Here is a 17,017-nt window from a genome sequence, read left to right on the forward strand (position 1 = left end):
GTAGAGAGGGGGAAGTCATGAGAAGGAAGTAGAGAGGGGGAAGTAGAGAGGGGGTAGTCATGAGAAGGAAGTAGAGAGGAGGAAGTCATGAGAAGGAAGTAGAGAGGAGGAAGTCATGAGAAGGAAGTAGAGAGGGGGAAGTAGAGAGGAAGAAGTAGAGAGGAGGAAGTAGAGAGGGGGAAGTAGAGAGGAGGAAGTAGAGAGGGGGAAGTAGAGAGGGGGAAGTAGAGGACGAAGTAGAGAGGAGGAAGTCATGAGAAGGAAGTAGAGAGGAGGAAGTCATGAGAAGGAAGTAGAGAGGGGGAAGTCATGAGAAGGAAGTAGAGAGGGGGAAGTCATGAGAAGGAAGTAGAGAGGGGGAAGTAGAGAGGAGGAAGTAGATAGGAGGAAGTAGAGAGGGGGAAGTAGAGGACGAAGTAGAGAGGAGGAAGTCATGGGAAGGAAGTAGAGAGGAGGAAGTCATGAGAAGGAAGTAGAGAGGGGGAAGTAGAGAGGAGGAAGTAGAGAGGGGGAAGTCATGAGAAGGAAGTAGAGAGGAGGAAGTCATGAGAAGGAAGTAGAGAGGAGGAAGTCATGAGAAGGAAGTAGAGAGGGGGAAGTAGAGAGGAGGAAGTCATGAGGAGGAAGTAGAGAGGAAGAAGTAGAGAGGGGGAAGTAGAGGATGAAGTAGAGAGGAGGAAGTCATGAGGAGGAAGTAGAGAGGAGGAAGTCATGAGGAGGAAGTAGAGAGGAATAAGTAGAGGAGGAGGTAGAGAGGAAGAAGTAGACAAAAAAGTAGGGAGGATGAATTAGAGAGGAAGAAGTAGAGGAAGAAGTGGAGAGGAAGTAGAGGAGGAGGTAGGGAGGAAGAAGTAGGGAGGAAGAAGTAGAGAGGAAGAAGTGGAGAGGAAGACTCATCGACATCTGGTCTGAAGACTATACGTATATCATGGTAGCTTGTGGCTAACCATTAGCCATTAGTCAGCTAAAGAGGCGGGGCTTCCATTTTCATTCCAGACCAATCAATGAGCTAGTTTCTTCATCCTCATGCTTTTCTTCTTCTCTGGTCAGTGTTGGTTTCAGGTAATAGAGCTCCCAAATCAGCAGCTCTTGTAATTGCGTGACGATGTCCAGGTGAGTTGGTTCCTTCTGGACCGTCCTGGTAGGGAAGTAAACCGAACCAATGGAACCGAGTCCTGGACCGTCCTGGTGAGAAAGTAAACCGAACCAATGGAACCGAGTCCTGGACCGAGTCCTGGACCGTCCTGGTGAGAAAGTAAACCGAACCAATGGAACCGAGTCCTGGACCGTCCTGGTGAGAAAGTAAACTGAACCAATGGAACCGAGTCCTGGACCGTCCTGGTGAGAAAGTAAACCGAACCAATGGAACCGAGTCCTGGACCGTCCTGGTGAGAAAGTAAACCGAACCAATGGAACCGAGTCCTGGACCGTCCTGGTGAGAAAGTAAACCGAACCAATGGAACCGAGTCCTGGACCGAGTCCTGGACCGTCCTGGTGAGAAAGTAAACTGAACCAATGGAACCGAGTCCTGGACCGTCCTGGTGAGAAAGTAAACCGAACCAATGGAACCGAGTCCTGGACCGTCCTGGTGAGAAAGTAAACCGAACCAATGGAACCGAGTCCTGGACCGAGTCCTGGACCGTCCTGGTGAGAAAGTAAACCGAACCAATGGAACCGAGTCCTGGACCGTCCTGGTGAGAAAGTAAACCGAACCAATGGAACCGAGTCCTGGACCGTCCTGGTGAGAAAGTAAACTGAACCAATGGAACCGAGTCCTGGACCGTCCTGGTGTGAAAGTAAACCGAACCAATGGAACCGAGTCCTGGACCGTCCTGGTGAGAAAGTAAACCGAACCAATGGAACCGAGTCCTGGACCGTCCTGGTGAGAAAGTAAACCGAACCAATGGAACCGAGTCCTGGACCGTCCTGGTAAGAAAGTAAACTGAACCAATGGAACCGAATCCTGGACCGTCCTGGTGTGAAAGTAAACCGAACCAATGGAACCGAGTCCTGGACCGTCCTGGTGAGAAAGTAAACCGAACCAATGGAACCGAGTCCTGGACCGAGTCCTGGACCGTCCTGGTGAGAAAGTAAACCGAACCAATGGAACCGAGTCCTGGACCGTCCTGGTGAGAAAGTAAACCGAACCAATGGAACCGAGTCCTGGACCGAGTCCTGGACCGTCCTGGTGAGAAAGTAAACTGAACCAATGGAACCGAGTCCTGGACCGAGTCCTGGACCGAGTCCTGGACCGTCCTGGTGAGAAAGTAAACCGAACCAATGGAACCGAGTCCTGGACCGAGTCCTGGACCGTCCTGGTGTGAAAGCAGCCACGGTCATAAATGTTGCAGACCCCTGAGCTAGCGGAGCATTGCTAACAGGTTTGTCCCTGTGTGTGCAGATCTCCTTGCTGAAGCAGAGCCTGGAGATGCAGCTTTCGCAGTCGCAGTCGTCGCTGCAGCAGCTGCAGCAGCAGTTCAGCCAGGAGAGGGAGCACCTGAGGCTGCAGCTGGATGAGCTGCAGACGGAGCACCAGCGTCGGCAGCAGCGGCTGCAGGAGGTGCACCGCGGTGCCGTGCAGGACCTGGAGCACACCAGGCAGCGCGACCTCAAGGTGGGCACGCTCGTCCATTATTCAGCACTTTTAGAGCAGATACCAACATGGCACACATTACATTGTAATCACATTACTGTCAGTTTGTAATTACAGGACAACTTGAAGGGGAGTTAATGCGCTGGCGTTAATTAAAGTAAGAATAGTAATGAATGAGGGAGATTAGTGGCTTTTTAAATCTCACTTTCTCTCAGCGTGACATAGAGTGACATAGAGTGACACAGAGTGACAGAGCATGACACAGCGTGACACGGAGTGACACTGTGTGACAGAACATGATGTAGCGTGACACAAAGTGACAGAGCATGACATAGTGTGTCTAACTTCCAGATTATAGAGCATCTTCCTCTACTAACATTAGATTATAGAGCATCTTAATCCTCTAACATCAAGATTATGGAGCATTTCCCCCTTTAAAATCAGATTATAGAGCATCTTCCCCTCTAACATCCAGATTATAGAGCACATTCCTTTACTAACATCAGATTATAGAGCATACCCCCAACATCCAGATTATAGAGCATTTCCCCCTTTAAAATCAGATTATAGAGCATCTTCCCCGCTAACATCCAGATTATAGAGCATATTCCTCTACTAACATCAGATTATAGAGCATCTTCCCCTCTAACATCCAGATTATAGAGCATCTTGTTGTTGTTTAGGTGTTTAGATGTTTACACTTTGTTTTTTGCATGAGACTTTCCCAGAGACTCACTTTGTTACTGTGGAGGTACAGTTTAGTATATTTGTACCTTACAGCTGTACAGAAGAGACGTCCCAGAGACAGACAGTGTCTCAGTGTGTCTCCCGACACTGCAGCTTTACTTCGGCTGTCCCCGCACTGTTTATGGGTTTACTCTGATCGTTACTCTGATCGTTACTCTGATCGTTACTCTGATCTACTCTGATCATTACTCTGATCGTTACTCTGATCTACTCTGATCGTTACTCTGATCGTTACTCTGATCGTTACTCTGATCTACTCTGATCGTTACTCTGATCGTTACTCTGATCTACTCTGATCGTTACTCTGATCTACTCTGATCATTACTCTGATCGTTACTCTGATCGTTACTCTGATCGTTACTCTGATCTACTCTGATCTACTCTGATCGTTACTCTGATCGTTACTCTGATCTACTCTGATCTACTCTGATCGTTACTCTGATCGTTACTCTGATCTACTCTGATCGTTACCCTGATCTACTCTGATCGTTACTCTGATCGTTACTCTGATCTACTCTGATCGTTACTCTGATCGTTACTCTGATCTACTCTGATCGTTACTCTGATCGTTACTCTGATCGTTACTCTGATCGTTACTCACTTTGTCACAATTAATAATCAATCAGTTCTAAGCAGCGCTCTGGATTATGTGAAGAGGAAAGTTCAACATATGAACATGGTTCTACTGATTCAGTATTAATGTTCCACTAAAGAAACATCTAGAACTCTGCAGCTCGGCTGTTTATGATCAGGTGTAAGTCTGATATTTAAAGATATTAACTGTATGAGATGAATCTGGTTTCTATTCTCCACCTCACAATCAGCGCTGCAGGTTCCCCGTCTCCACAATGTGCTGCTCAAGGTTCTAAGTTTGTGTACCGGGACGCACATTCTCCCGCAAAGTTTCTTTTTATAGATCAGGTGGGAAGTGGCGTATGCATCTTTCAGGACCTGTTGGTGCTTCAGCAGCTTTTAGAAATGAGGTCCGGGACTGGAATCATGAATAAAATGTAAACATTGTTCTGCAATGACTAATTTGGATTAATGACTGAAGTTGCAAACATGTCCTTCTCTCCTCCTCGTCTCCTTCTCCTCCTCGTCTCTTTCTCCTCCTCGTCTCTTTCTCCTCCTCGTCTCCTTCTCCTCCTCCTCCTCCTCGTCTCCTTCTCCTCCTCGTCTCTTTCTCCTCCTCGTCTCCTTCTCCTCCTCCTCCTCCTCGTCTCTTTCTCCTCCTCGTCTCCTTCTCCTCCTCCTCCTCCTCGTCTCCTTCTCCTCCTCCTCCTCCTCGTCTCTTTCTCGTCCTCGTCTCCTTCTCCTCCTCCTCCTCCTCGTCTCTTTCTCCTCCTCGTCTCCTTCTCCTCCTCGTCCTTTCCCCCATCCACTTTCTACTCGTCTCTTTCTCCTCCTCGTCTCTTTCTCCTCCTCGTCTCCTTCTCCTCCTCCTCGCCCCCTCCACTTTCTACTCGTCTCTTTCTCCTCCTCGTCTCCTCCACCTCCTCTTCGTCTCCTTCTCCTCCTCCTCGCCCCCTCCACTTTCTACTCGTCTCTTTCTCCTCCTCGTCTCCTCCACCTCCTCCTCGTCTCCCTCTACATTCTACTTGTCTCTGTCTCCTCCTTGTCTCCCTGCACCTTCTACTCGTCTCCGTCTCCTCCTCCTCCTCCTCGTCTCTTTCTCCTCCTCGTCTCCTTCTCCTCCTCGTCCTTTCCCCCATCCACTTTCTACTCGTCTCTTTCTCCTCCTCGTCTCTTTCTCCTCCTCGTCTCTTTCTCCTCCTCGTCTCCTTCTCCTCCTCCTCGCCCCCTCCACTTTCTACTCGTCTCTTTCTCCTCCTCGTCTCCTCCACCTCCTCTTCGTCTCCTTCTCCTCCTCCTCGCCCCCTCCACTTTCTACTCGTCTCTTTCTCCTCCTCGTCTCCTCCACCTCCTCCTCGTCTCCCTCTACATTCTACTTGTCTCTGTCTCCTCCTTGTCTCCCTGCACCTTCTACTCGTCTCCGTCTCCTCCTCATCTCCCTCCACCAGGAGCTGGAGGAGCATCTGCGCCTCCATCACCACGCCGAGCTGCAGTCTCTCCGAGAGGCTCACCGTCAGAGCATCGAGATGCTGAAGCAGCATTCGGAGCAGGAGCTGCAGACGCTGCGCTTCGAGCTGGAGGACGAGGGCAAGGCCATGCTGGGTGAGAGGACCCACGTCACACCACCGCGTGTTTCACCACACAATCACATAACAGGCACACAGCAATTACCAAAGTGTGTGTGTGTGTGTGTGTGTGTGTGTGTGTGTGTGTGTGTGTGTGTGTGTGTGTGTGTGTGTGTGTGTGTGTGTGTGTGTGTGTGTGTGTGTGTGTGTGTGTGTGTGTGTGTGTGTGTGTGTGTGTGTGTGTGTGTGTCCGACGGCAGCGTCGCTGCGCTCCGAGCTGAACCATATTCACGCGTCAGCCATCGAGCACCTGAGACAAAGTCACCAGCAGGAGGCGGCGGCGGCCAAGGCGGAGCTGGAGAAGACGCTGGAGAACAACCGGACTCAGGTAGGACCGACGGACGACTGAGGAGGAGGAGGAGGAGGAGGAGGAGGAGGAGGAGGAGGAGTTACCTGTACCTGTGGTCAACATTCACACTACAACCTTTTCTAGTGAGAAGAGGACTCCTGCGGAGTGTTTGGGGTTAGGGTTATTTGTGTTCAATAACATAAAGAGGAAGATTAGAACGTGAAGTACAGATGTGTGAAAAAGTACTTGGGCACTGTAACAAAGTACTTAGTTACTTCTCAACTCAACTGGAATCTGGTAGATTTGAGGACAAAGAGTACGGGGCAAACTGGCATGCCTTATATATCATCTACCACACACACACAAACACACGCACACACACACACACACACACACACACACACACACACACACACACACACACACACACACACACACACACACACACACACACACACACACACACACACACACACACACACACACACACACGGTACCCGGCAGGCCTCCGTCTTACCGTGGCTTGTAAATCTTCCTAATGACTGCGGACTCAACGGGCCTCCTCTCATCACCTCGGTGATACAGATGTTGAGCACAGCAGCACAGCTGGTGGTCTTCGGCCTTCGGTCTTCCTACAAACCTTTTTTTTCCTCATTCTGTCATTTGGTTTGGTGGAAGACGGTTCCTTCACCTTCCGCTGTCTTTGATTGGCTGCTGAGTCACTGCAGTGTTAGCCATGTGGCGGGGATGAATTCACAGGGATGTGCTACACAAGAGATCACATTTTAAAGATCGGGCGTCGTCATGTTTGCGTATCGTTTGTCTGAAATGGCCAAAACAAAGCGTCTTCAAGTTTCAATCCAAGAGAACAATCGTTTCTCTTAACAGAAGGGTTTGGTTCCTCCAGAGCGCTCTTCTATCAAGGCTGATCCTGAACCATACATGTCTCTTTCTAATACGTCACAAATTGGCCAAAACATTCCCTGTGAGGTTCTTAAAGGTCACTTTTCTGGACTGATTGTGCACAGGAGCGACTCCGTTCTAAATATATGAGAGCAGGACAGCGGGTTTGAAATGAGGACATTCAGTTCTTTTCTGTCTTCCAGCAGAAGGTCAGTATTTGGTCAACCCAAATTGGAATGGACTTTATCCGTCCCGTCCTTCCACCATCTGCTATTATTACTTCTGTCGCAGCTTTTCAAAAAATAATCCACCAGAGTTTGTGGCGCAGACTGTAACCCGCCAAATGTCTCGCGTTAAGCTGCTTGAAGAACTCATTATAGTCCCTCTTTATTTCCATCTAATGATTTATTAATGTCTTCGATGCTGTGCCGCATGTACAATATTTAACTTCCGTCTGTGTTTACATGAGCGCGGTGTTTACTCCGCCGGAGCCCCGATGGCACAGAAACCGGAAACCTCCCCGTGTCGGAGCTCAGCGGCAGCCGACAGTCATCACGCTGTGCTAAATAAGCGTCTTATTCCTCCAATTATTGAGCAGATGTGCAGGAAGACACTGGTGGAGCACATCAGGATCTGTTATGGTCATTGTGGTTTCCCAAATCTGACATAGCAACACAATAAAAACATCGAATAAGAAACTGAAAGCTTAATGTTAGCATGTACAAAAATCAACAATCTGTTCTTTGGCCTCCATGTTTTGCGATCAATAAAGATTCGTAATCTGGCTTAAATACAAGTAACTTTATTACCGGATTTGATGAATTACAGGTTACACCTGTGTGTGTATTGTATCACGAGAAGAAAAACATCTAGAAGTTGTATTTATTTTCCACGTCCAGACACATCTTTCCCTGTTTCCTTTAGTTCTACTAGAGCTTTGTCTGACTTTCTGGAGCAGCTTCCTGTTGTCGTACAGCGACATCTAGTGTTCCTAAATGGTATGCAACAATGTTTTTGGAAATGGAATTCACGTTTTACGATGAGTTGAATGACCAGCCAAACAGATTAAAAAAGTGTGACTTGTAGTCCAGAAAATACGGTTAAAATACGATAAATCAGTTAAAAGACTCTCTTCGTATTTTGTGTTTCCGTCTACGCGACAGTAAACAAGAAACAAACATGGCGGCCTCCAGAGCGACATGACTCCCAGACAGTCTTCTACTTTTATACTCGACATCGGTACTTTTACAGCTGAGATTCACCCTGAGTTTTATTCAGCTCATCGTCTGTCAACTAGAATGTTTTGTACTCTCCATAGTTAATGGTTCTCAATTACTAAACTTCTCCTATCGTCCTGCTCACCTCCTCCTGTTCTCCTGTTCACCTCCTCCTCCTGTCCTCCTGTTCTCCTCCTCCTGCTCACCTCCTCCTGTTCTCCTCCTCCTGCTCACCTCCTCCTGTTCTCCTGTTCACCTCCTCCTCCTGTCCTCCTGTTCTCCTCCTCCTGCTCACCTCCTCCTGTTCTCCTCCTCCTCCTGTTCACTTTCTCCTCCTGTTCCTCCTGTTCACCTCCTCCTGTTCTCCTCCTCCTCCTGCTCACCTCCTCCTGTTCACCTCCTCCTCCTGTCCTCCTGTTCTCCTCCTCCTCCTGTTCACTTCCTCCTCCTGTTCCTCCTGTTCACCTCCTCCTCCTGTCCTCCTGTTCTCCTCCTCCTCCTGTTCACCTCCTTCTCCTGTTCTCCTCCTCCTCCTGCTCACCTCCTCCTGTTCTCCTCCTCCTCCTGTTCTCCTCCTCCTCCTGCTCACCTCCTCCTGTTCTCCTCCTCCTCCTGCTCACCTCCTCCTAATTTCCTCCTGTCCTCCTGTTCTCCTCCTCCTCCTGTTCACTTCCTCCTCCTGTTCCTCCTGTTCACCTCCTTCTCCTGTTCACTTCCTCCTCCTCCTCCTCCTGTTCACCTCCTCCTCTTGTTCCTCCTGTTCTCCTCCTCCTCCTGTTCACCTCCTCCTCCTGTCCACCTCCTCCTCCTGTTCCTCCTGTTCACCTCCTCCTCCTGTTCACCTCCTCATCCTGTCCTCCTGTTCACCTCCTCCTCCTGTTCACTTCCTCCTCCTGTTCCTCCTGTTCTCCTCCTCCTCCTGTTCACCTCCTCCTCCTGTCCTCCTGTTCACCTCCTCCTCCTGTTCACTTCCTCCTCCTGTTCCTCCTGTTCTCCTCCTCCTCCTGTTCACCTCCTCCTCCTGTCCTCCTGTTCACCTCCTCCTCCTGTTCACCTCCTCCTCCTGTTCACCTCCTCCTCCTGTTCCTCCTGTTCACCTCCTCCTCCTGTTCACCTCCTCATCCTGTCCTCCTGTTCACCTCCTCCTCCTGTTCTCCTCCTCCTCCTGTTCACTTCCTCCTCCTCTTCCTCCTGTTCACCTTCTCCTCCTCCTCCTCCTGTGCTCCTGCTCCTCCTGTTCTCCTCCTCCTCCTCCTCCTCCTGTTCTCCTCCTCCTCCTCCTCCTCCTGTTCCTCCTGTTCTCCTCCTCCTCCTCCTCCTCCTCCTCCTCCTCCTCCTGTTCTCCTCCTCCTCCTGTTCTCCTCCTCATCCTCCTGTTCTCCTCCCCCTCCTGTTCTCCTCCTCCTGTTCCTCCTGTTCTCCTCCTCCTCCTCCTCCTGTTCTCCTCCTCCTCCTGTTCTCCTCCTCCTCTTCCTCCTCCTGTTCTCCTCCTCCTCCTGTTCTCCTCCTGTTCTCCTCCTGTTCTCCTCCTCCTCCTGTTCTCCTCCTCCTCCTCCTCCTCCTCCTCCTCCTCCTGTTCTCCTCCTCCTCCTCCTGTTCTCCTCCTCTTCCTCCTCCTGTTCTCCTCCTCCTCCTGTTCTCCTCCTGTTCTCCTCCTGTTCTCCTCCTCCTCCTCCTCCTGTTCTCCTCCTCCTCCTCCTCCTCCTCCTCCTCCTCCTGTTCTCCTCCTCCTCCTCCTCCTCCTCCTGTTCTCCTCCTCCTCCTCCTGTTCTCCTCCTCCTCCTGGTCTGGTCGCTCCAGAAACCTTCAGTATTCTAAGTTTCTAGCTCCTCCTTGATTTTCCTCATTTGAATATTGGATCATAGGAGCTACATTCAGAATCTGCTGTGTCTGTGTGAGCTGGACTGGCTCCGCCCACACATGCCCATCTTGGGAAGAGGAGGAAGTACTTCCTCTCGTGGTGCCATGTGCCAGAGCAGAGCTGCCTAATTGTGGGAGGAGTCAAAGGGAGGGCCTACCTTGATTGGGATTGGCTAAACCCCCGATGACACTATATAGGGTTTGATTTCTGATTGGCTGCTTGGAGCAACACACTTTTTATAACCTGAAACAAGCCAGGGACAGAGAGGACAGACTGTCTTCACTTCTGGGGCGTCGTTCCAGGTATGGGGACGAGTAGTACTGCTGGAGAACCTTCAGGAAGTGAAGTATGTATAATATGAGTCTTTTAATGTTGACAGCATAGTTTTCTCGGTTGCTTGTGTGTGTGGTTTCATTACAAAAGCAACAGCACCCCTAGTGGCCTGGTATGCTAACTGCATTGTTTTCAACCTTTCTGCCTTTGCTGTGGAAACAGATCTTTTTCAAAAGGTTGCCCTGTAAAGGCGACACTTCTCTGAAACATGTTGTCACTTGGAACGTTACCGTATGTAAAAGGGGCTTGATTCAGCTGGAAGAAAGACAAGAAACAGAAAGACGTCGGTAATCTCTCCGTCTAGTTCACCTCAACAATGTCAGCTGTTCCCGTATCACCTGGTCCGACATTTCAGCACAACTGACCTCCGACCGTCCGGACGAGTCCTCCTCCTCCACCTCCCCCTCCTCCTCCTCCTCCTCCTCCACCTCCCCCTCCTCCTCCTCCTCCTCCCCCTCCTCCCCCTCCTCCTCCTCCTCCTCTTCCACCTGCTCCTCCTGTTCCTCCACCCTCTTCCTCTCCCTCCTACTCCTCCCCCTCCTCCACCTGCCTCCTCTTCCCTTGGTGGTGTTGGTCTTTATCAGGTGACCAGGCTGGCCACGCCCCCTGCTCTCCGGCCACCCCCCCCACCATCTGATGGTTTCTGGAGGATCACACCCTGAACTTAAGAATGACGAACCGAACAACATTCAGCTAGAAGATTATTATATTTTAGTCAGTAACACACAGATGTTTAAAATGACTCTTGTGATCAAACTTCAGGTCAGGAAAAGCGTCCTGGACAATCCAGGATGAAGGAGCTGAACTTTCCCCAAATCATCTCCACAAAGCTTATTGCCAAACAACAAGACTGCTTTCTGAGTGACAGCATGAAGGCTCCGTTTACCCTCCGTCAGCCCTCCGTCAGCCCTCCGTCAGCCCTCCGTTTACCCTCCGTCAGCCCTCCGTCAGCCCTCCGTCAGCCCTCCGTCAGCCCTCCGTCAGCCCTCCGTTTACCCTCCGTCAGCCCTCCGTCAGCCCTCCGTCAGCCCTCCGTCAGCCCTCCGTCAGCCCTCCGTTTACCCTCCGTCAGCCCTCCGTCAGCCCTCCGTTTACCCTCTGTCAGCCCTCCGTCAGCCCTCCGTCAGCCCTCCGTCAGCCCTCCGTCAGCCCTCCGTCAGCCCTCCGTTTACCCTCCGTCAGCCCTCCGTCAGCCCTCCGTCAGCCCTCCGTCAGCCCTCCGTTTACCCTCTGTCAGCCCTCCGTCAGCCCTCCGTCAGCCCTCCGTCAGCCCTCCGTTTACCCTCCGTCAGCCCTCCGTCAGCCCTCCGTCAGCCCTCCGTCAGCCCTCCGTCAGCCCTCCGTTTACCCTCCGTCAGCCCTCCGTCAGCCCTCCGTTTACCCTCCGTCAGCCCTCCGTCAGCCCTCCGTCAGCCCTCCGTCAGCCCTCCGTTTACCCTCTGTCAGCCCTCCGTCAGCCCTCCGTCAGCCCTCCGTCAGCCCTCCGTTTACCCTCCGTCAGCCCTCCGTCAGCCCTCCGTCAGCCCTCCGTTTACCCTCCGTCAGCCCTCCGTCAGCCCTCCGTCAGCCCTCCGTCAGCCCTCCTGCTCTCGCCGCTGCTCTTCCATTGTGCTGTTAGTTCGCCTCATTACAAAGTGCAGAGAGGTTGAAAGCGTCCTGCTGTGAATGTTCTCTTTTTGAGGCAGACCACAAACACAAAGCTTCCAGCATCCATTAGTTCAGGTCATGACCTGTAAGACATGACAGAGATTAACCGTCATCCTGAAGACTCCTTTGGTGAAACCGGAGAAACATGAGTCATCATTAGATTCAGGCCCCGTTTACACAACGTTTCAAGTCAAAACTAGTTCTAGAGTTCTGGTTTCAGGACAGCTTCACGGTTTCCCAGCAACGTTTTGAAAACGATGTCCGTTTACACGGAAACATCTGAATCACTTAAAACAATTTCGTATAGTGATCATTAGTTGGTGCTGTTTGTTTTTGTAATGAAGCCACTGACTCGTGTGCTCGGAGAACAAAACGGTCTAAACATGCAACATTCCATGTTCTGCTAAATTCCTTTTCTATTGCTTCCCTGACAGTGAGGTATCCCATCGCATGCACGAGGCTCCAGAAGTGAAGAATGTCTGTCTTCTTCCTCACTCGCTCCACTTCTTAGTGACCGTGTGCTCCAACATGACGCCATGAGGGGAAATAACCCCTCCCTCTGGGGGTGGAGCTCTCTTTGACCCTCCAACAGGGAGATAAACACCTACAAAGATTACTGACATTCTAAATAAATTCAGTATAATATGAAAACACCATAACAGTTAGCAGGAGTTAGCATTAGCGACTTGATAGCAACTTATACGATCAAACTAATAAACATAAACAATATTTTCAATTCATCATTTTCAGGAGCTTTTCCTTCTGGGTGACATTCTGATTCAAACTGGTTAAAGTTTTTACGAGCCATAGTGATAAATCCACAGTATCATTAGCGTATGGTTCTGGAAAGCCGCGTCTTCTCTCCAATAGGAGTGCGGAGTGGGCATGGCCAGACACAGCTCATTAGCATTTAAAGGTACAGACAGAGAAGCAGCCTGTTCTCAGTAGAGCCACTAGAGGGACTTTTAGTCTGAAATTCAGGACCAAGGCTGATTTGGAGAAGTACACTTACATACAATGTTGTTGGACCTCTGGCACCAATGTGGAGTTGTTAAAAAACGGTATAATCTGGCACCTTTAATCAAGAGTAGCCAGCATTCGTCTGGACGGACGATGAAATGGATGCTATTACTGGTGAATGTCAACTAGAAAGCTCCCATATGGACTGGCATTAGCTGAAGAACTCTTTACCACGGCATGTTTTCTAAAAGTTCCTTCTTTGGAGCCGTTTTCAAAAGAAGGTTGTGTTTTCAGTGACTGCGCACCGTCGTTGTGTAAACAGACCCCATAACCCAACGGAAGCTTTGCGTTTTCACTTGAAGACGTTGTGGTGTGAAGGAGGCCTGGTCCGGCAGACCGGTGGTACAGTTCGATTCATGGCATGAAAGACGGCCCAACAGAGTAGCTTCACCCACAGACTCATCCAGCCTCGCTTTCTAAAAGATGCTCTAGGAAATCAGTCCTACCTAGTGCCATCACACTCTATAATCTATCTACTTCTACCCGCCCCAAATCCTCACTGAAACACAAGCATCTCTTCCCCCTACACTGCAAAATATGCCCAAACCATTTCTATATATTTATGATTATATGTGATGTAGGGCTGGGCAAAACATCCATTTAATCAATTTAGCGACTTTGCAGCTAAAATCAATGCTTATTGTGCAAATTTGAGTTTTTTCCCCCAGTTTTTCAGCATTGGGTTCTACCAATCCTTGCGGGTTTCCCTTGTTGCTGTTGCACTTTTGCTTAAATCTGGTTAAAGCTTGAAACGTTTTTATTTTATTTTTTGAATCCAGCCTGACCACAGCCAGTATTTGTGCTGCTAAAGCCACTTTAAGTAGCAGCAGCTCCATTTCCCTGCACAGTTTAAGCCACATATTTCATTTTATTATATTTATTTTTGGTATTAATGTATGTGGTGACTTATATATAATTTAATTAATTGTTGTAGTCAGATGTTTCTTTATTTTATGTTTACTTGACCCTTGACCCTTGACCCTTGCACTGCTCTATGTTACAAAACATTGGTTCCTCCCTGAGTGTTGTGGGTACAGCCCAATTAAGGGACGGACAGGGTTGTGAGTGAAGCCTCATTGTTGTTTGACTGGAGCTGCTAATAAACTGTCTTTCCGTTTTGGTTATCAGTTCAGCATGGAAGGGAGTGAAGCGTAAGAGGAACCTAACTTACCTAGAACCCTCCTGACCCACTGCCTGGGAGACGTGGAGCCCAACAAGTTCTCAGGGTTACAATAGCATGTTTTTACCAGTCCAGCCACTCAAGATGAAACTAGACTGTATGTAGCATCTGAAGTTAAATTTTATTTCACATTTATTTTGTATACCTCTTTGTATATATTATATTCATGTATATATATTGCATACATCTTTATATTGGTTTCAGTTATGTACTTTTAAATTAAAAGAATGTTTCTTCCGTAACATATTATTTGGTGTTTGGTTTGTTCAATATCAACTAGATCTACTAAATACTACAATTGATCTCGTCACATTGTAGTATTTAGTAGTACACAATGCATTAGAACACACTATTGAGGGTGAAATCGCCCTGCCCTGATGTGATTTGTTCTACTTATATCTGCACGCACAGTGTTTGCTTTTAACTTTTAACTTCTTAAAATGTTTCTATATTTATTACTACCTGTAGTTTCTAATGTGTTTTTATGGTATTATATTTGTATATGTGCTCTTTACCTGGCTGCTGTGACATTTTACTTTCCCTCCAGTGCTCAATAAGATCAATCCATCTATCTATCTATCTATCTATCTAAACAGGTAGAACATTGCATGAAAAGTGAGTGACGGGTTTGTTTGCTCGTGACAGGAGCGCCAGCTGTGTGGCCAGATAAGTGATCTGCAGGAGGAGGTTTCCAGGAGGAAGAACCACATCGCTCAGCTGGACCACCAGATCCACACACTCAACGAGAACATCAGCACGCTCACCAAAGAGCTGGAGCTGAAGGGCAAGGAGGTGCTGAAGATCCGCAGTGAGGCCAACCAGCAGATCAGGTACAGGATGATCACGTCTTCTGATTCTGATTCTGAAATCACTTCTACTGCTTCTGAAATCACTTCTACTGCTTCTGATTCTGAAATCACTTCTACTGCTTCTGATTCTGTTCTGAAATCACTTCTACTGCTCCGGATTCTGTTCTGCTTTATTACTGCTTTATTACTGTCTACTGCTTTATTACTGCTTTATTACTGTCTACTGCTTTATTGCTGCTTTATTACTGTCTACTGCTTTATTACTGCTTTATTACTGCTTTATTACTGCTTTATTACTATCTACTGCTTTATTGCTGTTTACTGCTCCATTACTGCTCCATTACTGCTCAATTACTGCTTCATTACTGCTCCATTACTGCTCAATTACTGCTTCATTACTGCTCCATTACTGCTTCATTACTGCTCCAGTACTGCTCCATTACAGCTCAATTACTGCTTCATTACTGCTCCATTACTGCTCGATTACTGCTCAATTACTGCTCCATTACTGCTCCATTACTGCTCAATTACTGCTCCATTACTGCTCCATTACTGCTCAATTACTGCTCCATTACTGCTCCATTACAGCTCAATTACTGCTCCATTACTGCTCCATTACTGCTCAATTACTGCTCCATTACTGCTCCATTACTGCTTTATTACTATCTACTGCTTTATTGCTGTTTACTGCTCCATTACTGCTTCATTACTGCTCCAGTACTGCCCCATTACTGCTCCATTACTGCTCCAGTACAGCTCAATTACTGCTTCATTACTGCTTCATTACTGCTCCATTACTGCTCCATTACTGCTCAATTACTGCTTTATTACTGCTTCATTACTGCTTCATTACTGCTCCATTACTGCTCCATTACTGCTCAATTACTGCTTTATTACTGCTTCATTACTGCTTCATTACTGCTCCATTACTGCTCCATTACTGCTCAATTACTGCTCCATTACTGCTCAATTACTGCTTTATTACTGCTCCATTACTGCTTCATTACTGCTCCAGTACTGCCCCATTACTGCTCCATTACAGCTCAATTACTGCTTCATTACTGCTCCATTACTGCTCCATTACTGCTCAATTACTGCTCCATTACTGCTCAATTACTGCTCCATTACAGCTCAATTACTGCTTCATTACTGCTCCATTACTGCTCCATTACTGCTCAATTACTGCTCCATTACTGCTCCATTACTGCTCAATTACTGCTCCATTACTGCTCAATTACTGCTTTATTACTGCTCCATTACTGCTTTATTACTGCTTCATTACTGCTCCATTACTGCTCAATTACTGCTCCATTACTGCTCCATTACTGCTTTATTACTGCTTCATTAGTGCTCCATTACTGCTCCATTACTGCTTTATTACTGCTTCATTACTGCTCCATTACTGCTCCATTACTGCTCAATTACTGCTCCATTACTGCTCAATTACTGCTCCATTACTGCTTTATTACTGCTTCATTACTGCTCCATTACTGCTCCATTACTGCTCAATTACTGCTCCATTACTGCTCCATTACTGCTCAATTACTGCTCCATTACTGCTTTATTACTGCTTCATTACTGCTCCATTACTGCTCCATTACTGCTCAATTACTGCTCCATTACTGCTTTATTACTGCTTCATTAGTGCTCCATTACTGCTTTATTACTGCTTCATTACTGCTCCATTACTGCTCCATTACTGCTCAATTACTGCTCCATTACTGCTTTATTACTGCTTCATTAGTGCTCCATTACTGCCCCATTACTGCTCCATTAATGCTCCTTTACTGTTCCATTACTGCTTGATTAGTGGTTCATTACTGTTTATTACTGCTTTATTACTGGTTAATACTGCTTCATTACAGCTTCATTACTGTTTATTACTGCTTCATTACTGTTTATTACTGTTTAATACTGGTTAATACTGGTTAATACGGGTTAATGCTGCTGCATTACGGTTTATTACTGCTTTATCACTGTTTATTACTATTTGTTACTGCTTCATTACGGCTTCATTACTGTTTATTACTGTTTAATACTGGTTAATACTGCTTCATTACTGTTTAATTCCTAGACTCACTGTCTCTCTCTCTCTCTCTCTCTCTATGTCTCTCTCTCTCTCTCTCTCTCTCTCTCTCTCTCTCTCTCTCTCTCTCTCTCTCTCTCTCTCTCTCTCTCTCTGTCACTCTGTCTCACCCTCTTTCTCTCTCTCTCTCTCTC

General features: G+C 47.9%; 1 protein-coding gene across 1 annotated transcript in view; it reads left to right on the forward strand.

The window, feature by feature from the left end:
• fam184ab (family with sequence similarity 184 member Ab) overlaps positions 1-17,017 on the forward strand; it is a 106,845-nt gene that overhangs the window by 70,501 nt on the left and 19,327 nt on the right. The window contains exons 14-17 of the mRNA XM_080490095.1: positions 2,402-2,614; positions 5,362-5,515; positions 5,739-5,866; positions 14,634-14,818. Of these exons, the coding sequence (XP_080346221.1) occupies positions 2,402-2,614; positions 5,362-5,515; positions 5,739-5,866; positions 14,634-14,818 (680 nt within the window). The remainder of the gene's footprint in view (positions 1-2,401; positions 2,615-5,361; positions 5,516-5,738; positions 5,867-14,633; positions 14,819-17,017) is intronic.

Source organism: Lipophrys pholis (genome assembly GCF_963383615.2).
Source record: "Lipophrys pholis genome assembly, chromosome: 21".
Lineage (NCBI taxonomy): Eukaryota > Metazoa > Chordata > Actinopteri > Blenniiformes > Blenniidae > Lipophrys > Lipophrys pholis.